General features: G+C 39.9%; 1 protein-coding gene across 6 annotated transcripts in view; it reads right to left on the bottom strand.

Annotated features, from left to right (window-relative positions):
• Positions 1-2,543: 2,543 nt before the first annotated feature.
• Positions 2,544-22,210, bottom strand: part of LOC132101327 (liprin-beta-2-like) — a 52,449-nt gene continuing 32,782 nt past the window's right edge. For all 6 annotated transcript variants that reach the window (XM_059506204.1, XM_059506203.1, XM_059506205.1 and 3 more), the window contains 9 exons: positions 14,848-14,980; positions 14,600-14,719; positions 14,331-14,478; positions 14,041-14,152; positions 13,817-13,905; positions 12,193-12,315; positions 11,944-12,069; positions 2,912-3,100; positions 2,544-2,819 (listed from right to left, as the gene is read on the bottom strand). In XM_059506204.1, the coding sequence (XP_059362187.1) occupies positions 2,622-2,819; positions 2,912-3,100; positions 11,944-12,069; positions 12,193-12,315; positions 13,817-13,905; positions 14,041-14,152; positions 14,331-14,478; positions 14,600-14,719; positions 14,848-14,980 (1,238 nt within the window). In that variant the 3' untranslated portion in view covers positions 2,544-2,621. The remainder of the gene's footprint in view (positions 2,820-2,911; positions 3,101-11,943; positions 12,070-12,192; positions 12,316-13,816; positions 13,906-14,040; positions 14,153-14,330; positions 14,479-14,599; positions 14,720-14,847; positions 14,981-22,210) is intronic.

Raw genomic sequence — 22,210 nt, 5'->3', positions numbered from 1 at the left:
GGTCCCTCTGGCATTGGACGTCGCCTCCAGTTTATACGTGGCAAACTAAACACAACATGCAAAACGCTGCGTCTCAACAGCGGAGAAAACTCAGGAACTTCAGTCAGGGAAAGGTGTGTGATGCGATACTGTCAATGTCCTCGTTGTCGTCTTGTAGTTGTTCCATTCATGACAACATATGCTTTCCACTTCTGTTGGCATCTCACAACACTTGCTACTAAAACACCACCAATTTTGAAGAGATCTCTGTCTCTCTGACGCTTGAAGACGTGTTGCTGCAGCGGATCGCTCCTGAGTACTTGGTCTGTGTATTCTGGTTCAAACAAATATGGTTGTGAAAAAAATTAAACGTTGTCTATAGATATATTGAAATCGTCTTCCATTGCAATCGCCTGTACGTCTAAATATGTTTAGATCTTCACAGTGAAAGGTAACTTTTCCGAAATCTCGGTGTAAACCATAGACAGTAAGTGTAAACAATGAGTGATGTACACGCGCGAGAGATCACTTCCGACTAAGCCAGAGCGCGTGCGCACGTCACATCAGGAAACACTCGCGCACTCAGATCAGTTGGATGTGGTTGTGTACAAGAGGTAAAAACGATATAAATACTGTTCGTTTTCTTACACAAACAGCTCTTAGGTCATCAATGTGTACTTACGATGGGGAATTGTTTAATTTGGACTCTGTGCATGCTCTTTGAGGTGGTGACCATAGACCTCCATTATATGAGTCACAGACAAGAACGGTTTGACCTAAAAATATCAAAATGGGAAATACTGCGGAAACAAAGAAACCTACATCTTGGATGTCCTTGAGGTAAGCTAAAACAAACCAAACTTTAATTTGAGAGTGAACTATCCCTTTAACTTGCAGATCTCCTCGTAAGACATGTTATGTCTAGATCACTTAGATCTAGTTATCTGGCACTCTAAACTGTTCCCAGAACTAGATCCAGGCTCAAGGGCGATCATGCATTTGCGGTTAGCAGTCCAAATTTGTGGAATAATTTGCCACTAGCTATTACAACGGCACTGACTCTGGCTATTTTTAAATCCAATTTAAAAACTAATTTACTTTAATTTTAAAATGGTTGTTAAAGCTATCTACTATTATGCTGATGTGCTATTTCCTATGTTTACATTGTAAAGCACTTTAGGCAACTTAATTCTATTTATATAATGCTATATAAAGAAAGAAATAAAGAATTGTATGCTAAGTCTTCCGATTTCATATGTAGGCATGCGTGTATTTGTCCTCATTTACAATGAAGTAGTGTGTAGGAATTGTAAACTGATCAATCAATCATTCAATAAATTACTGGTATCAGCAGATACTAAACATTGTTGTATCAAACAAAAATATGTATAAGTCATTACTAGTTTCTATACAGACTTTAGAGAAACTCCACATTTGGGGGTGTTCATATAGTATCACCCAGTGACACATCTTGTTCCCTTTTCAGAGAGCCAAGGTTATATAAGCAACATACACATTTATTGGTAATTTAGTTAATTTTAATATTGCATTAATATTTTGCTCCTGTGTATTCAGGATGGAACAGGAATTAGTGTTACTGGTTTATCTTATAATGCATGATTTAAATATAGCAAACATGTTTTACTACAGTGTTTTCAAAGGGCCTGTTCATAACATGAAAGAGAGAGAAAAGTAAAGAAACAGTTTATTGGTCATTTCAAAACCAATTTACCCTGCCATATACAGTACAGACCAAAAGTTTGGACACACCTTCTCATTCAAAGAGTTTTCTTTATTTTCATGACTATGAAAATTGTAGATTCACACTGAAGGCATCAAAACTATGAATTAACACATGTGGAATTATATATGGAATTATATACATAATAAAAAAGTGTGAAACAACTGAAAATATGTCATATTCTAGGTTGTTCAAAGTAGCCACCTTTTGCTTTGATTACTGCTTTGCACACTCTTGGCATTCTCTTGATGAGCTTCAAGAGGTAGTCACCTGAAATGGTCTTCCAACAGTCTTGAGGGAGTTCCCTGAGAGATGCTTAGCACTTGTTGGCCCTTTTGCCTTCTGTCTGCGGTCCAGCTCACCCCTAAACCATCTCGATTGGGTTCAGGTCCGGTGACTGTGAAGGCCAGGTCATCTGGCGCAGCACCCCATCACTCTCCTTCTTGGTCAAATAGCCCTTGAGGCCTTCAGTGTGACTCTACAATTTTCATAGTCATGAAAATAAAGAGAACTCTTTGAATGAGAAGATGTGTCCAAACTTTTGATATATATATATAATTCATTAAAAGTAAAAGTAACATCAGGAAGCTCAAATCAACTCATCAATGTGAAATTTCAGCATTGGAACTACCTAAAGACAGACAAACAACAACAATAATGATAATAATAATAATAATAATAATAATAATTTCCAATGTTAAGAGCCCATGGTCAGTCATTTCCAGCATTTCCAGATGATGCACTGAATAATAAGTTTTGGGCTTCTCCTGACTGATGGTGTTAATGCTGAAGTTCTTCAGTCAGCAGGGTGGAGTTACTGCAGTGCTGGCAGTTTATGGTGTTACTGGCAGTAAGCACTGCATTGTTTGGCTAAGAATGGTTAAATTGAAGAGTCAATGAATCAGTTCTTAGACCCAACCTCTGGGTCTGAGTCTCTGGCCAGGTTGGGGGTGATGCCCCTGAAGCTTCCATAAGACTTCTGTGGTGTCCCACACAGAGCTGGTGGGGTCCCTGTATCCATAGGGCAGATATAATCTGCTGATTCTTCCACTCTGAGCTTTCTTAGTTGTCGGAAATGAGTGAAACCAAGCTTCTTTGGCTTAAACAGAGAAATTATTAAAAATACATGACAGAAATGATACTTGGAATTTATGTGTAGCATAAAATAGATTATTTTGTATTTTGTCATACCCTGACTTTGGCAGTGGTGGTAAGGGGTGCATGCCCATTGGCATTGTTAAACTCCTGTTTCTCCTGCTGGGCCTGAGGCCCAACCAGTGAGTTGAAGTTAGTGGCGAGGTGGCGTCTGAGGAGGGTTTTCTGTGGAGGGATGTTGAGCAGCATGGCCAAGGTCTCTGACTGAAAGCGAGGCTCCAAGATCTGATATGGAAATACAAACTACTTATAGGGATATTTCAGCCCCAAAATGTATGATATTTATTAGTATGTTACAGCTAAAATAAAATCAGTTTAAAATGATCAACTTAAAACAGATAAACAATTTAAAATAGATAAAATACCATACATAAAATATTGCTACTACAGGTGCATCTCAATAAATTTGAATGTTGTGGAAAAGTTAATTTATTTCAGTAATTCGACTCAAATTGTGAAACTCATGTATTAAATAAATTCAGTGCACACAGACTGAAGTAGTTTAAGTCTTTGGTTCTTTTAATTGTGATGTTTTGGCCACACATTTAACAAAATCCCGTCAATTCACTCAATTCATCTCAACAAATTACAATATGGTGACATGCCAATCAGCTAATCAACTCAAAACACCTTCAAAATGGTCTCTCAGTCTGGTTCACTAGGCTACACAATCATGGGGAAGACTGCTGATCTGACAGTTGTCCAGAAGACAAGCATTGACACCCTTCACAAGGAGGGTAAGCCACAAACATTCATTGCGAACGAAGCTGGCTGTTCACAGAGTGCTGTATCCAAGCATGTTAACAGAAAGTTGAGTGGAAGGAAAAGGTGTGGAAGAAAAGATGCGCAACCAACCAAGAGAACCACAGTCATATGAGGATTGTCATGCAAAATTGATTCAAGAATTTGAGTGAACTTCACAAAGGAATGGACTGAGGCTGGGGTCAAGGTCAACCACACACAGACGTGTCAAAGAATTTGCTGAACCACAGACAACGTCAGAGGTGTCTTACCTGGTCTAAGGAGAAGAAGAACTGGACTGTTGCCCAGTGGTCCAAAGTCCTCTTTTCAGATGAGAGCAAGTTTTGTATTTCATTTGGTAACCAAGGTCCTAGAGTCTGGAGGAAGGGAGAAGCTCATAGCCCAAGTTGCTTGAAGTCCAGTGTTAAGTTTCCATAGTTTATGATGATTTGGAGTGCAAAAGTCACTGCACCCGTTTACCAAGAAATTTTGGAGCACTTCTTGCTTCCTTCTGCTGAGCAGCCTTTTGTAGATGCTGATTTCTTTTTCCAGCAGGATTTGGCACCTGCCCTCACTGCCAAAAGCACCAAAACCTGGTTAAATGACCATGGTGATGGTGTGCTTGACTGGCCAGCAAACTCACCAGACCTAAACCCCACAGAAAATATATGGTGTATTTTAAAGAGGAAAATGAGAAACAAGAGACCAAAAAAAATGCAGATGAGCTGAAGGCCACTGTCAAAGAAACCCGGGCTTCCATACCACCTCAGCAGTGCCACAAACTGATCACCTCCATCCCACGCTGAATTTAGGCAGTAATTAAAGGAAAAGGAGCCCCTAACAAGTATTTAGTACATGAACAATAAATTAAAATACTTTCCAGAAGGCCAACAATTCCCTATTTTTTATTTTTATTTTTATTGGTCTTATGAAGTATTCTAATTTGTTGAGATGATGGGTTTTTGCTAAATGTAACCTAAAATCATAATTAAAATAACCAAATTCTTAAACTAATTTAGTCTGTGTGCATTTAACTTACACAAGTTTCACAATTTGAGATTAATTACTGAAATAAATGAAATTTTCCATGACCTTCCAATTTATTGAGACTCACATGTATTTGGGACTGAAATAAGCATCTTAAAAAAAAGACCATTTGTAAATATCATAAAGGAGTTGAGGAGCAGCCTTTTGGCAGAATATTAGCCAATCAAAAATGTTTTCGTCCTATGAGTAATACTGTGTATTTGTCTTCAGCTTTGTCCTGCAATAATGTGCCTGCATGTGTTTCTGGGTCTAGAAACGGAGCAGATCACGCAAATCCACCTACTGTAGTTCTAAACTATGTGCATTTGCTTTCACACCTCTCAGTAGTGCACAGACAAATTTTATCAGAAACAAGCTTGTGCTGGGGCACACAAACCCTAAGCATTACAAGAGTGCTAATATAATTGTCCATCAGCCTTGAGATTTCTCAGTGTGTCATTTCAATTGTCTGTGTTAGCATGTTCCAAAAAAAAAAAAAAAACTCTTAGTCTGTGCATTAGTAACAATGATTTTTCAGTGACTTTTCTCTGTAGGTTACAAAATTAAAGTTGAAGGTGACTGTGTTAAAGCAACACTATCTAACAATTGCTCACTGTTCCCCCGTGTGGTTAATATGCGCAATTGTCTCTTACCAATGTCGTAATTGCTGTATAAGCTTCCCTGTATTGCAGTGCAATACATGTGAATTTGTTGACTAAGCTAACGGAACCTGTCATGTAACCATAATGTCTATAATATCCTATACATCGGAAGTTGTCATATGTTTATAAGGCAGTAAAGTAACATAGCCACTTTATTTAAACAACCGCTCGGATGTGATGTAGACTGGGGAATTAGTGGATCTTGGATGTCAAAACAACAGCCATTGTCCAAAAAATATTAACTATTTAGCTTCATCTGGCAAAACCGTCTTTGGTTTCTTTGCTGGCTCTGCCATGGCGTTGGTTTTGAAATTTGCATATTAGATTGTTTTGGCTTATAGTTAGCTGTTGGCTAACTCCATTCAGGCTACAAGTAAAGCTGGTCACACATTTCCCAGTAACCCGCGGGTCGGGGCGGGTCAAGAAATTGGCACTTTATTGCGGGGCAGGTTGGGGCGGGTCACTAAAAACAAAATTTTTAAAAATCCATTCATGTTTCATGGAATTTAGTGGTGGAAATTTTGATTATTTCAAGAGATTCGTTGGTTTTCAGTTCGTTCACCAAAATGATTCAAAATGACCATTTCTTCATATTACACAAATACGCCAGCAGTTGGCAAAAAAGAGTGTCTTATGTGTTATGTCTTAAGTTAACAAACATATTTACTTGTGACAAAAACTGATTTGGCTTTATTAGTGTGTGCATGATCGCATTAAATAAATTGTTCAGATTAACAGATTAGGTTTTATCGGGGATTAAACGTGGAGTTATGTTCTGTATTCCAAATATGAAAATAAGCGTATGTGCACCAGTAACTGCGCTTTGTATCTGCTGATTGCTGATTGAGATTTACATGCTTGGCTCACTGACCCTGTATACTCTCATTCATTTCATTCACGAACAAGATGTATCAGTTTATTCAACTCTTTCACCTTCGAGAAGATCGTATTCGTTCACTACATTCAACAAGTCACATGCTCCGTCACATCTTGAGTATCTCTTTTTGACAGGATGAAACAGTTCACAGAGCAGTTCACAGAGCAGTTCACGAGCTGCGCATGCGCTGCTAATAGCACCGCGCTCGCACGCTGCTGTGGAGGGAGGAACTTCATTGAACGAGAAATTAGTCTTTTACTGTCTATGGTCAGTGGATTACGTAAACGAGAACGATTCGTTCACCTAAAAGATTTGTTCGCGAACGAACAATCATAGTGCAATTACCTATAGCCTATATTGATAAGGTTACCATACGAAGGTCTAAGTAGCAACGTAACTTCTGTGATGTCCCGATGCACGGGGCGGGTCGGGCTGGGGCGGGCCAAATAATTTCATAAAAGCGGGAATCATCACAGTGTCTTCCAACCCGAACAAGAAACTTACAGAGTGTGCTTGTAGCCGATAGAAGGCTGCTCAGGTACAGTAGCAACGCCATTAGACATTATTTGTCTACTTAAAAGTTATTCTACCACTAAAATATTTTTAGATATATTATTTTAAGGTTGAAAAACTGAACAGTGTTGGTTTAATAAGCAAGTCATTAAATCATCTGGCTAACTGATTCATTCATTAACACAGATTCATTCCAAAAACAGAACCAATTAACTATAAAATTTGGAGCAACAAAACAAACTACCTCAACCCTCTGGGGTTCTTCATTTAGGAGTCACACTCAGGACCTTGTAATGTAATATATATTTATTCAATATTTTTCCTTGAATATTGAATTTTGAGAAAATTTTATGGTAATAATTAATATTTATGCAATAAGTATGATCTATTTTTCCCCATTGAAAATAATAATAATAAAAAAAAATATATATATATATATATATATATATATATATATATATATATATATAATTATTCTTATTTTTCAATTAACGCTGTATTTCAGGTTAAAATAGAGACCAGGCCTTAAAAATCCTTTTTTTTTTTTTTTAAATCAGATTGATGACACCTGGTGGAAGTAGTGAGCAATAATTTCATGCAATACCATAGTTAACCACTAGATTGATGTACAGCTCTCTATAGAAAGGCTTGTGAATTCCCTAGTTGTTTTTGCACATAATTTCTCCTTTTTTTAGGTTGTTGATTAGAATATATATTTAGTGATTCTCAAAGACTACTTTTGTAAAAAAATTGTTTGGTTGGTTGGTTTAAATTTAATAAAAATGCAGTTCATTCATCATAAAAAAATGTATAAAAGTATGTAACTCATAGTCATAAGGCAACATCAATTATGAACAAAAAACTAAAATAACAGCAAAAGTATAATCATTATAAAACAGTAAATGGAGAATAGAAAAAAATATAAAATAAGTGTTTTAAATACTAACTATATTTACATATTGCAAATACTGCATATTTACATACTAACTGTAATTAGTGTTTCTTGCAAACTGTACGATTGCACTTTGTGCAAATGATGCTTGTTTTCACATGCCTCTGCAAGCACCTTTGGCATCTTTTTATTTTGTCTGTGTGTGTGTGTGTGTGTGTGAGAGAGAGAGAGAGAGAGAGAGAGAGAGAGAGAGAGAGAGACAGAGTATGTGTGAGTGTTCAAGAGAGAGACACATTTCTCAATGTTCTCTGTTACAGTCTTACCAGCCTCACATCTCTCTCTCTCTCTCTCTCTCTCTCTGTGTGTGTGTGTGTTTGTTTGTTTGTGTGTTTACATGTGTTCAAGAGAGAGACGGTGTGTGGCTTTTGCAATTTTGGACCCAATGTCTCCCCTTTATTTGATCCATTGATTTAATTTCACATATTCTCAATTTTCCCTGTTACAGTGTCAGATTACTCTATGTGTGTGTGTGTGTGTGTGTGTGTGTGTGTGTGTGTGTGTGTGTGTGTGTGTGTGCACGCACATGCCTGTGTATTCAAGAGAGAAACACAGTGTGAAACTTTTGCATTTTAGATCCAATGTCTCCCCATTTTTTTATTCGTTGATTTTATTCCACATTTTCTCAATTGTCCCTGTTACAGTCTTATAGTTCCCTCTCTTTGTGTGTATCTTGATGGATTACAGTCTCATGCTTTCATTGCTGTGTGCTTTTTTTCTTACTTTGTAGTTAAATAATTGATTTTATTTCACATATTTTCCAAAATTAGCTTTTACAGTGACACACATTTGTGTGTGTGTGAGTCTATGTGTGTGTGTTTATGTTTATGTGTATGTTTTTTGTGGCAAATTTTTTTTTTCTTAGTAAATTTGAAATTACACTGAATGTATTTAATTATTCTGCAGTTACTTCTGGCAGCTGAGATAACTAAATATAATTAATTGTAATTATTTAAATACATTTCCCTTTTGAGCTAATTCACTACATAGCCCTAGTTCTAAATGTTGTTCATTTTAATAGGACAAGTATCTGAGTGCTAAATAATGTGACCCCTCAGTTTTTAACCAATAAATGCCTATAAAAAAGGGGTAACCATCAATGTAGAGCCTGCAGTGTATTAGAAATGGTTTCACTTGTTGGATTGGACAATCCTGTTACCTCCATGACATATATAGTACTGTATATTTAATTTTTGATGTTGATAGTGTTGAAATTATGCAGCCAAGTGATGATATCTCAGATCATTATTTAGTTTTGTATAAACTTCATATAGCCAAAGTTGTAAAATTCTACTTCTTGTTACAAGTATGGTAGAACCATCACTTCTACCACAAAAGACTGCTTTTTAAGTTATCTTCCTGATGTATCCAAATTCCTTAGCATATCCAAAACCTCAGAACAACTTGATGATGTAACAAAAACTATGGACTCTCTCTTTTCTAGCACTTTAAATACAGTTGCTCCTTTATGCTTAAGGAAGGTTAAGGAAAACAGTTTGACACCATAGTATAATGAGCATACTCGCACCCTAAAGAGAGCAGCCCGAAAAATGGAGCACAGCTGGAGGAAAACAAAACTAGAGGTATTTCGTATTGCTTGGCGGGAAAGTAACATATCCTACAGAAAAGCATTAAGAACTGCTAGATCCGATTACTTTTCTTCTCTTTTAGAAGAAAACAAACATAACCCCAGGTATTTATTCAATACAGTGGCTAAATTAACGAAAAAAAAAGCCTCAACAAGTGTTGAAATTTCCCAACACCACAGCAGTAATGACTTTATGAACTACTTCTAAAATCGATACTATTAGAGATGAAATTGCAACCATTCAGCCGTCAGCTACAGTATCGCATCAGACAGTGCACTATAGACCCCCTGAGGAACAGTTCCACTCATTCTCTACTATAGGAGAGGAAGAATTGTATAAACTTGTTAAATCATCTAAACCAACAACATGTATGTTAGACCCGATACCATCTAAGCTCCTAAAAGAGGTGCTTCCAGAAGTCACAGATACTCTTCTGACTATTATAAATACCTCATTGTCATTAGGATATGTCCCCAAAACCTTCAAACTGGCTGTTAAGTCTTTCATCAAAAAACCACAACTTGACCCCAAAGAACTAGTTAATTATAGACCAATCTCGAATCTCCTTTTTCTGTCCAAGATACTAGAAAAGGTGTTATCCTCACAATTATATTCCTTCTTAGAGAAAAATGGTATATGTGAGGATTTCCAGTCAGGATTTAGACCGTATCATAGTACTGAGACTGCTCTCCTTAGAGTTACAAATGATCTGCTCTTATCATCTGATCGTGGGTGTATCTCATCTATTGGTTTTATTGGATCTTAGTGCTGCGTTTGACACAATTGACCACAACATTCTTTTGCATAGACTTGAACACTTTGTTGGCATTAATGGAAGTGCATTAGCATGGTTTAAATCGTACTTATATGACCGCCATCAGTTCGTAGCAGTGAATGAAGATGTATCATATTGATCACAAGTGCAGTATGGAGTACCTCAAGGCTCAGTACTAGGGCCGCTACTCTTCACGCTTTATATGTTACCCTTGGGAGATCTCATCAGGGAACATGGTGTAAGCTTTCACTGTTATGCTGATGATACTCAGCTCTATATTTCTTTGTGGCCCGGTAAAACACACCAATTTGAAAAACGAATGGAATGCATAGTCGATATAAAGGATGACGAGTAATTTCTTACTGCTAAATTCTGAAAAATCAGGTGTTAATTATAGGACCTAAAAACTCTGCTTGTAATAACCTAGAACACTGTCTAAGACTTGATGGTTGCTCTGTCAATTTTTCGTCATCAGTTAGGAACCTAGGTGTGCTATTTGATCGCAATCTTTCCTTAGAAAGCCACGTTTCTAGCATTTGTAAAACTGCATTTTTCCATCTCAAAAATATATCTAAATTACGGCCTATGCTCTCAATGTCAAATGCAGAAATGTTAATCCATGCATTTATGACCTCAAGGTTAGATTATTGTAATGCTTTATTGGGTGGTTGTTCTGCACGCTTAGTAAACAAACTACAGCTAGTCCAAAATGCAGCAGCAAGAGTTCTTACTAGAACCAGGAAGTATGACCATATTAGCCAGGTCCTGTCAACACTGCACTGGCTCCCTATCAAACATCGTATAGATTTTAAAATATTGCTTATTACTTATAAAGCCCTGAATGGTTTGGCACCTCAGTATTTGAATGAGCTCCTTTTACATTATAATCCTCTACGTCCGCTACGTTCTCAAAACTCAGGCAATTTGATAATACCTAGAGTATCAAAATCAACTGCGGGCGGCAGATCCTTTTCCTATTTGGCGCCTAAACTCTGGAATAACCTACCTAACATTGTTCAGGAGGCAGACACACTCTTGCAGTTTAAATCTAGATTGAAGACCCATCTCTTTAACCTGGCTTACACATAACATACTAATATGCTTTTAATATCCAAATCCGTTGAAGGATTTTTAGGCTGCATTAATTGGGTAAACCGGAACCGGGAACACTTCCCATAACACCCTATGTACTTGCTACATCATTAGAAGAATGGCATCTACGCTAATATTTGTCTGTTTCTCTCTTATTCCGAGGTCACCATAGCCACCAGATCCAGTCTGTATCCAGATCAGAGGGTCACTGCAGTCACCCTGATCAAATACGTATCCAGACCAGATGGTGGATCAGCACCTAGAAAGGACCTCTACTGCCCTGAATACAGCGGAGACCAGGACAACTAGAGCCCCAGATACAGATCCCCTGTAAAGACCTTGTCTCAGAGGAGCACCAGGACAAGTCCACAGGAAACAGATGATTCTTCTGCACAATCTGACTTTGCTGCAGCCTGGAATTGAACTACTGGTTTCGTCTGATCAGAGGAGAACTGGCCCCCCAACTGAGCCTGGTTTCTCCCAAGGTTTTTTTCTCCATTCTGTCACCAATGGAGTTTCGGTTCCTTGCCGCTGTCGCCTCTGGCTTGCTTAGTTGGGGTCACTTCATCTACAGCGATATTGTTGACTTGATTGCAAATAAATGCACAGACACTATTTAACTGAACAGAGATGACATCACTGAATTCAATGATGAACTGCCTTTAACTATCATTTTGCATTATTGACACACTGTTTTGCTAATGAATGTTGATCAATTGCTTTGACACAATGTATTTTGTTTAAAGCGCTATATAATTAAAGGTGACTTGACTTGACTTAATGTATGGGAATATTTAAACCTCATTAGCTTTAGTACTTTAATAACCAGTGAAAGCTAACTCACAATTAGGCCTCCATGAACGCCGCTGCCTCTAAGGTTTGGAGCATATTCAGCCAAATCCACTGACCTCAACCACTCCATCACACAATGGTTGGACCATTGCACCACCTCGGATGGAGATGTCTTATTCTGAAAAAAAAAATACATAAATAAAAAACACTTTGTGTATCCCAAGTTTTGTCCTTTGTGGCAATGTATCTTATATAATTCTGAAGTTGAAATGGTGAGTTTTTAATCTGCTATTTGTCTTACTTCATCCCCTGGCCTGCGTCTCAGGCAGTTTGGGTTAAACTTATTAACGTGGAGAACATGGATGGCACATTTAATGCTCAGATGATGAAGCTGACTGGTGACTTTCAAGAACAAGAGATCATTCTGTGAGAAAAAAACATCAATTTTTAAAGGGTAAAATATGTGAATATATTTTTACTAGAGATGTTCCGATACCCTTTTTCTCTTCCCGATACCAATTCTGATACCTGGGCTCAGGGTATCGGCCGATACCGAGTACTGATCCGATACCTGGGTGTGTATCTGTATATACAGCTGTATATACTACTAGCCCTGTGTAAATTTCTAGAATTATTTTATGGTGTGCTCCAGACTTACCCCTTGATAAAACATGAACAAATACATGGTTAACTACTGTATTTATTACAGTATTTTTATTATCTGACATGAATTTGACAGTAATATTATTTAATTTCTTAAGCGAAAAAGAACTTCAAATGCAGCCAAAAATCTAACACCGCAAACTAAAAAAGGTATTTTAGTATTTTAGTTTTACAATATTAGTGTATAAAAAATGCAACAAATAAGTCTAGGAATATAAAAAATTCTATATTAATCAGATAATCTCTTTACAACAAAACAAGTAAAAAACAAGCAACCGTCTAGGCATAATTATTATTATTAATAGAGACGTATTATTACTACATAGAGACGTAGCTAAATCTACTGTAGGCTACAACAGTAGCTTAATATATTGTCAATTTACTCGCCATGAAGATCTTTGAGTGTCTGTGTTTATGATATGACAGTTTTCTCAAATGAAACGTTAAATTCTCATGAAGTGACGGTATATGCGTTCATGTCCTCATATAGTGACACACGGCAGAGGCCACAAAACAGCGAGCTCCCGTGCATCTGCGCCCGTTTCCCACAGAGATGTAGACTTTGCAGGAGTAATATTTAAATAGTATTTTGCAGTTTAATATTCACAGACACTAGTATATATATTCGGCTACAGTCTGGAGCCCTGCGCTTAGACTAACACGGAAGCGACTGAACGCAGCTGCGGGTAACGAATATACTCAAACTTACTACCGGTTCTACAGAGACGCTGGTATCATCACATTTTAAAATTTTCAGCACCGTCTTGGTAGTGAAGTGCCAGTACTTGTGGCATCCCTAGTCGCCGTTTTACTGTCTGGTTGGTCCAGTCTGAAATACTGCTAAACAGCGGACATACTGCTAACCACTGATCTGTAATATAGAAGCGGCTTCACTGTCTGTTGGCAGTTTAGAACGCGATGAGCGATCCAGTCATATATAGATCAGTGCTGCTAACGCGTTTTCATTTCTTCTTCGCTGCTCTAAACAGGGGTTGCTTGTGGCATTACAGCACATCGTCCTGTGTTTGCAATGCATTCTGAGCAGCGAAGAAGAACCGTGCAGCGGTTAGGCAAAGCTAGCGTTCATAACTAGGTCTTGAAAATGGTATCGGATCAGTATATGGGTTCATGTACTCGCCGATGCCGATGCCAGAATTTGTTGTGGTATCGGAGATTTTTCCGATACTGGTATCGGAATCGGAACAACTCTAATTTTTACTCGGTATATTTAACACAGGCATAGAGGCAACTTCTGGTCTTACCACTGTTAGGTGCTGTAGCATGCGACCATCCACCTTGCTTTCATAGAACTGATCTTTGTATTGTGGTAAACCAATGTCATCAAGCCAACCTACAGATGAAAAGTAGGGTATAGTGGAAACACATGACAGTTTCAACACTGTCAAAGTGTCAATCTTTTCTTTTCGCGAAGCAAGCAGTTGTATTTCCTTCAAATCTATCTAATTTTATTATTAGTATTACATACGTGTAACCCAGATGTGATCCAGTTCTGAAGATTTCTCCATCGTCTTGTTACTAAAAGTTCTGAGAGCCAATTGTAGTTTTTTTCTGTGCAGAGTATGTTTAATACAAATCTCCTGTTGAAAACAGCACATAAGAGTCATGAGAACTGTACTGTAAACAATAATATAATAATATAATAAAATAACATAAAAAATAAATGAATAAATTCTTACTAATATAACCCAAAGTGACAGGCCAACATAGACGGCAACATAAAAAAAAAAAATGAAATTATATTAACAAAAAATAAACCTTCTCGAGCTCCTGCGGAGTGGCAGAGAGAAGGGTTTCTCCGCTGTCCACCCACTGACGTGCCAAACTGACATACTGCCCCAAACCAATGTCCTCTAGCCAACCACACACTTGTTCTGTCGTCCACTTAGAGAAAGGTATGTGTGCACTAATGATGACAACAGAATAACATCATCAGAGTAATAACAGTTCTTTATCCTTATTGTCCTTTCAATCCTTTCAATGTCTATTGCACCTCTGTCCCGGTCTGTTTATGAAGGAAACTTTACCGGGATGAGCATCCAGAATCAGGAGTCTGTGTTAGCCGAGGCCCAGCAGTGGCCCTGAACCCTCCTCTCTTGAACTGAGTGGGCTCAATGTCATCTGACAGCACACCTGTCCTCTTCATCCTCAATACAAACACATCCTGTCAGATGCTTGTTTTTCATTGTTTTCACACAGAAACAGAGAAGATGCAAGTAACTGTGGCATTTTCACAATTTAATGTTGCAATTAAGCCTGGTAATAATCAACTCACTTTCCCCAAAGTTTGTGTATGCTGCTATTTTTGACATTTTCTTGTAAAACAGGAGACTGCTGGCCAGAATCAACTCCAGAAGACACTGAAGAAATGTCAGATGTTGTTGTGTCCTTAATTTTCTCTGTTATTCCTTTGGGGGAAAATAAATAAATAAATAATAATAATAATAATAAAGTTATTAATTATTGCTTAATGGCAAGTACCATAAACCAGCAACAGAATGGTACAAAACATTTTCAAGGAAAGAAAAAACTAAAAAAGTAAGGCATTATTATGAGGAAGCTCAACATGTGCAAATGTTCATTATACAATTTTATTTTATGTATGTATAGTAATAACGCTAGCAGCCAGGTGAATTATGAGTAATTGTTTAGAATTGATTTATGTGTTATTTAAGCAAGATGGTTGTGTTTTTGATACAATGTTATGTGTGTTTATGTTTAAATAAGTTTGGATGGGTTTGGTTCATTTACTGCCCTGTTATGTAAAAGTGTGGCTGTCACCATCATAGAGATTGATATGTAGGGAAGGAACTTGTGATATGGCCTTGCCTGTGTAAGTTGTTATACTGTGTTTAGAATAAAAAGAGAAAATCAAACAGTACTGTCTCCTGCTGGCTTGTTTTGTCTGTGCCTCTGTTCACTGAGACACTCAGGGTCATGCAGTGTATTGGACATGAGTGCATGATTCCAGGCCCTCGCCGCCACTTTCAAATGCCGCTTCGGGCAGAGAACCTCCGCAGAGTCAAGTCAAGTCAAGTTAAGTCACCTTTATTTATATAGCGCCTTAGCAACTGAACATTCATTAGGAAAACAGTGTGTCAGTAATGCAAAATGACAGTTAAAGGCAGTTCATCACTGTATTCAGTGATGCCATCTCTGTTCAGTTTAAATAGTGTCTATGCATTCATTTGCAATCAAGTCACTATATCGCTGTAAATGAAGTGACCCCAACTAAGCAAGCCAGAGGCGACCGCGGCAAGGAACCAAAACTCCATCGGTGTCAGAATGGAGAAAAAAACCTTGGGAGAAACCAGGCCCAGTTGGGGGGCCAGTTCTCCTCTGACCAGACGAAACCAGCAGTTCCCTTTCAAGGGAACTTCGAACTGCATCCTCTAGGGGCCGCTATGGGGAACACCTCGTCGTGACCCGTGTCTGCAGCATACATTGAAAAAACACCAACTTGTTGGCCGGCGACAGCCTCTGACGTCACTACCGGCGCAACTATAGACAAGCACCGGGAGAACACGTCATTCATCTTCTTCGTCTTCACTGACTGTTCTGTTTGAAGTGTACATCTGAAAGAACCGGTAAGACCGATCTTTCTCTGTTTATCATGGCGACAACTAGCAAGCGTTTAGACAATGTGTGCATCCATGTCGGTGTTATTTGACACCAGATGACACACCCAATCTTTGCGTCATTGGTTTGGGTGAAGAGCACGCACGCGATGTCTTTGAGGGGGCAATCTGCGTGCATTGTGAGCATTTTTTCAATGGAAAAAGCTCCGCTCTCGTGCGTCTCTCTTCTGAAAGAAAAAGGAAAAAAAAAGGCAGCCATCTGCCTCCCGCGGTTCAAGACCTGTCGCTGCTGAGGCACGGAGGAGAATGAGCTCGTGAGAATACAGGTGGATCTGTCTGAATGGTTTAAAGAGGGACTTTACCTTTTGCGCTCATAATGGCGGCGGACGAGAGAGAGTCTTGGGAGGATGATGTTATATCTTTAAACTTTCTGATACTGAGGTTAGTGCTCTGCTGGGTTTTGACCCAGGAAAAGCAGGAGATATTTGAGGATGGTGAAGAAGCTGAGGCTGAGCCTTCTCAATTCTCCTGCTCTGCGTATGTAGAGCTGTTGGAGGTTATTGAGTGAAAATTATCTTTTTGACCATAGTCCTCCAACATCCTGTCTTTAATCTCCCTCCTTGCCATTTAAGCCCCTTCAGAAAATCATCTCGCTTAAATGGCAAGGCATACGCAGTAGCAGGTCAGGCTGTGGCTTTATTACACATGATGCTGGTGCTTCAAGCATATCAGACTGATCTACTAAGAGACCTGGATAGAGACAGAGGACTTTTTTCTGATCAGGTAGCTGAGCTGCGCTGCACCATGGATCTCTCTCCATGCTACCAAGCAGGCTGCATCCGCCATGGGCGGGACTATGGCGGCCATGGTGGCAGTGGACAGACATCTGTGGATGAACCTGGCAGACATCGGGAGGAAAGAAAAGGCTTTCTTCTCGATGCTCTGGTTTCGCCTTCGAAACTTTTCGGTATTTCCGTTGAGACGGCGAATTGAGAAGTTCAGGGAGACAAAGGCGCACTCTGCTGCTTTCAGATCCTTCCATCGTTCCATGAAGGTCCAGGTCTGAGCCCGAACAACATTGGGGTCCTGGCCTGTCTCAATCTGAGGATCAAAGACGGGCACAGAAGGCTAGTGTCGCAACTTGCCGTCCTTCCCCACCTGCGGGCAGGGGATAGAGGAATCGTGGGTCATGAGGAGGTAAGCAGTACCTAAGGGGTGTGATCTAGACGAGGCAGCGTTCTCGTCCGAATCAGAGTGATACCGAGGTATCTACTCATTCCCTTTAGGGATTTTTAACCCTCTGGAGTCTAAGAGGTTATCAGGAGAAAATTGCCTCAAAACGCGTATACGCGTTAATTGACTTCAGAGGGTTAACCTCTGCTTTTATCCTCCCCTTCATAATTCCCCTGTAACCACCAGCTCTCCACCTGATCGAGGTTAGGTGGAAATCTCTCGCATAACAGTCTCCTATGCTGGACCTATAATGTTTTTTATGGTACTATGTTCATAGCAACCACCCTACTGATGATCCAGACTAAAAGGAGGCGCATCTTGAGCGGGGCTACAGCACAGGAGGGTGGGTGAGTAAATGTAACCCTCTCTGTATATACTTATGTGTATTAAATTGTATGCTGGTGGTTACGTGTCTACTAATAAACTCTGTGAGTTTCCTTTGCAGTGCTCAATTACAGTGTTTACTAAACACTTGCCAGCACCAGCCATCTGGCTTCATGTTACGATATAAGGCAGCTGAGATTCCAGGTTTCTGAGGGAGCCTCCTTGATCATCAGGCCTGGCACAGCACTGCAGGGAATTTCATGGATGTCCGGCCAGGAGACCCCTCAGGGTGACCTGGCTGGACAGCTTAGTGGTGCTGTCTCATCTAGCGGGAAGTGGAGGTGGCAGTTACAGAAGTCTTCTTGTATATGCTGCCTCAGGTGATGCTCCCCTCGTCCGAGGTTTGTTAAATTTGAGCTTGCCTCTCCTGTGCGATTCAGCACCTCTCTGATGCTTAGGAACCTTTAAGTACACACGCTAAGCTTTGTGTACTTTCTCAAAACCACATGGTTGTCAGTGTGCACGTGAACATGTGCCCACTTTCTAAAAGTGGTAAGTGTGCACGCAAGACTTTGCGCACTTTCTGAAATCCTGTACGGTAATGGTTACGCGCTCCGCTTCGTTCCCTTTCTTGAAATGATTAGACCTTGGTTCCTTGGGCTTCATTCAACCAGTGTGTATTTGTTTATACACCTCAAGCATCGCTTCCCTCAACATGAGGGGCTATTTGGGTGATTTTCCAAAAAGGGTCGCCTATGAGCGTGCTACTCTGAGCTTGGAGTTCTCCTCTCATATCAGACTGAATTCTCTGTTTTTTTCACTCCAGTATTGTTTCCATAGATCAAGTTGATGACTCTCAATCATACTGTTTTGAGATGCAATATTCCATTTATGAGCTGCTCTATCAGAGTGCCATGAGAGCCCCTCCTTAGAACAGTATTTGAAAATCCATGCTATGGTAAGTGTGCACGTGAAGTCTTTGTACACTTTCTGAAATCCACACTGTGGTAAGTTTGCACACTAGTATTCTGCTATCATTCTAAAATCCTATATGGTGATGGCTTCGCGCGGTTGCTTGGTGCCCTTTCTTGAGTTGGTAAAAGCCCCGTTCATCTTGGGCGCCACTCCACCTATGTATCCTCAGATACCTATCTTAACAGGGTGTTGCTACAAGAGAACTGTTGAGACAGCTCTTCCAGCAAGCTTATGCGTAAGCTAGCAGTAGCCCCTGTGTAACAAGCAAGACATGGTAGAAAATGCTAGGTTCTTAGCCGTATCCCTTTGGCTTTTTAGCCGTAAGGGGTAATGTCACAGACAGCCGTCTAAACGTCCCAGGGGCAACTCCCATGGAAATGGTAGAGTTGGTACTTAGTGTTCTGGCCTGCACTCCCCTCAGCATGGCGGCATGGGTATACTGTTCCCCATAGCGGCCCCTAGAGGATTGTAATGTAACCATAGTTCCCTGAGTAGGGAACGAGACACTGCGTCCTCTAGCTCCCTACCATGCCTCGGACGCAAGCTTCAGACAAGACGTGAATGACGTGTTCTCCCGGTGCTTGTTTATAGTCGCGCTGGTAGTGACTACAAGTTGGTGTTTTTTCAATGTATGTTTCAGACACGGGTTACAACGAGGCCCCTAAAGGACACAGTGTGTCGTTCCCTACTCAGGGAACTATGGTTACATTCGTAGCCTGAGACGTTCAAATCCAGGCTTCAGCAAAGTCAGATTGTGCAGAAGAATCATCTGTTTTTTGTGGTCTTGTCCTGGTGGTCGTCTGAGACAAGGTCTTTACAGGGGATCTGTATCTGGGGCTCTAGTTGTCCTGGTCTCCGCTGTCTTTCAGGGCTGTAGAGGTCCTTTCTAGGTGCTGATCCACCATCTGGTCTGGATACGTACTGGATCCGGGTGACTGCAGTGACCCTTTGATCTGGATACAGACTGGATCTGGTGGCTACGGTGACCTCGAAATAAGAGAGAAACAGACCAATATTAGTGTAGATGCCATTCTTCTAATGATGTAGCAAGTACATTGTGTGTTATGGGAAGTGTTCCCGGTTTCGGTTTACCTAATTAATTCAGCCTAAAAATTCTTTAACGGATTTATATATTAGAAGCATATTAGTGTGTTATGTGTAAGGCAGGTTAAAGAGATCAGTCTTTAATCTAGATTTAAACTGCAAGAGTGTGTCTGCCTCCGAACAATGTTAGGTAGGTTATTCCAGAGTTTAGGTGCTAAGTATGAAAAGGATCTACTGCCCGCAGTTGATTTTGATATACTAGGTATTATCAAATTGCCTGAGTTTTGAGAATGCAGCGGACGTGGAGGATTATAATGTAACAAGAGCTCATTCAAATACTGAGATGCTAAACCATTCACAGCTTTATAAGTAGTAAGCAATATTTTAAAATCTATATGATGTTTGACAGGGAGCCAGTGCAGTGTTGACAGGACCGGGCTAATATGGTCATACTTCCTGGTTCTAGTTAGAACTCTTGCTGCTGCATTTCGGACTAGCTGTAGTTTGTTTACTAAGCTTGCAGAACAACCACCCAATAAAGCATTACAATAATCTAACCTTGAGGTCATAAATGCATGGGTTAACATTTCTGCATCTGACATTGAGAGCATAGGCTGTAGTTTAGATATATTTTTGAGATGGAAAAATGCAGTTTTACAAATGCTAGAAACGTGGCTTTCTAAGGAAAGATTGCTATCAAATAACACATCTACCCACATAGCAAACGGACTTGGCCAAAATGTGGCCTCAAGGTGGCATTGCTGGCCTCCTGTCGGCAATTGCATGTACCCTTTCAGCCGAACTGGGCCATGTGTGGCAATGACGGCAGGGAGGGGATTCTGCAAACAACATGAGGGCCGATTGTTGATGGGAAGAGTGTGGCCCTGATCAGTCAGGTGATATGTGGCCCAAGTCAGGCTAAGATCTGGCAGCATATTATGTGACCCATGATAAACAAGATAAATACATTATTGCATGATAATGGTTAAATAATCACAAACATTTTAATGAAGTGTAGTATTGTTAAAATGTAGTCTTTTAAATGGCAAGTCAAAACAGAATGAAACATCATTTCAAAATTAAGCAACTCAGTCATGTGCTTTAAACTGCACTTAATTATATTTTTTTAAAATATTACATTGTTATTCTTGGTAGAAATAATCTTAGAATTCTTACATGAAAAGAAAGAGAGAGAGAGAGAGAGAGAGAGAGAGAGAGTTTATTTATCCGTTATCATGTAATATTTATTTGGTTTACTATATGGGACACACACTAATCTGTAATAAAGAGTGGGGGCACATCATTTTTATTAGTATGCTGTCATGCACAACCATTAAATAAAATGATCATGAAAGAATTTTATTTTTATTTAAATCCTGTATCCATGTGATGCTTGGTGTGAGGAAAAGATCCAAATTCAAACCGCATTCATTAGCGATATGTATTTCCTTCCTCTGTAGCTATAATAACTATTTAAAAATGTGCCGTTAAGAAGTTTTACAACAAATTTTACGGCAGCGATATCAAATGCTCATTGGCTCTCACTGGTTTCCTCAGAGATTGCAACATGCCGTGTTTCCAGTGATGCGTGTTTTGAATGAGAAACATGCGCCTTGAAGGAGTGGATCGGCATAGTATTTTCAGATTTAACAACTTAAATTATGCCCTGCTCCTCACACTACCATTATATTCAGCCAGAGTTTATTGCAACTGCAATGCATCGTCATTTGGACTATGGTGGTACTGCTCTTTGACACATCTGTAATAAATTCTTATGATTAAGTTACATGTGTCTATCTGTTACGTTTCTCTTATAGACTGTATGCTTTATACACTTTATTGGTTGATTTGTTCTTTATAAAAATAAATAGAAAAACCAATGCAATACAGTTTTTTTTTGCACAGTTACATGATATGTGGGTTTCAAGTCTGATTTTCTATTCAGTTTAATGTACTTTATTGGCATAGTTTGTGTCTACATTAAAGCATGTCACAAAATGAATAATTGCGATCATAGTAATATACAAGGTAATAGTATGATATATTAAAATTCCCAGACAGCAATATGATAAAGATCCCTCGCCGCTGTGGTGAATCTGCGGTGCCATCGAGCAGGCGAGGAGGTGTGCCGCCATGGACGCTCGAGGCGGTGGGCTGGAGTGATTTTCCGGGGACGGGCAAGCTCGCTGCCGGAGGCCCGTGATGTGGAGGGGCGGCTGCCGTCCGTGAGGGAGCGGAGGAGTCGGCGCCGTTCGCCAGGGGGCCGGAGCCTGCTGCCTCCGTGAAGGAATCCGGAGGGGCACGGAACGGGGTACTCCTGCCGGCTGCCCAAAACCGGAGGAGCCGTCGCCGTCCGCCGAGGTCTGTTCAGTGCCACCTCCAGGCACCGCGGAGGAGATCACCCAGCTGGTGGAGGGCCGAGCAGCAGTGCGTCTGGGAACCGGAAATTTTTTTTTTCCTCCTCTCTCCCCTCTCTCGTCTCTG

The sequence above is a fragment of the Carassius carassius genome, chromosome 23 (genome assembly GCF_963082965.1).
Source record: "Carassius carassius chromosome 23, fCarCar2.1, whole genome shotgun sequence".
In the NCBI taxonomy this organism is placed as follows: domain Eukaryota; kingdom Metazoa; phylum Chordata; class Actinopteri; order Cypriniformes; family Cyprinidae; genus Carassius; species Carassius carassius.
This window is presented reverse-complemented; position numbering and strand designations above follow the sequence as displayed.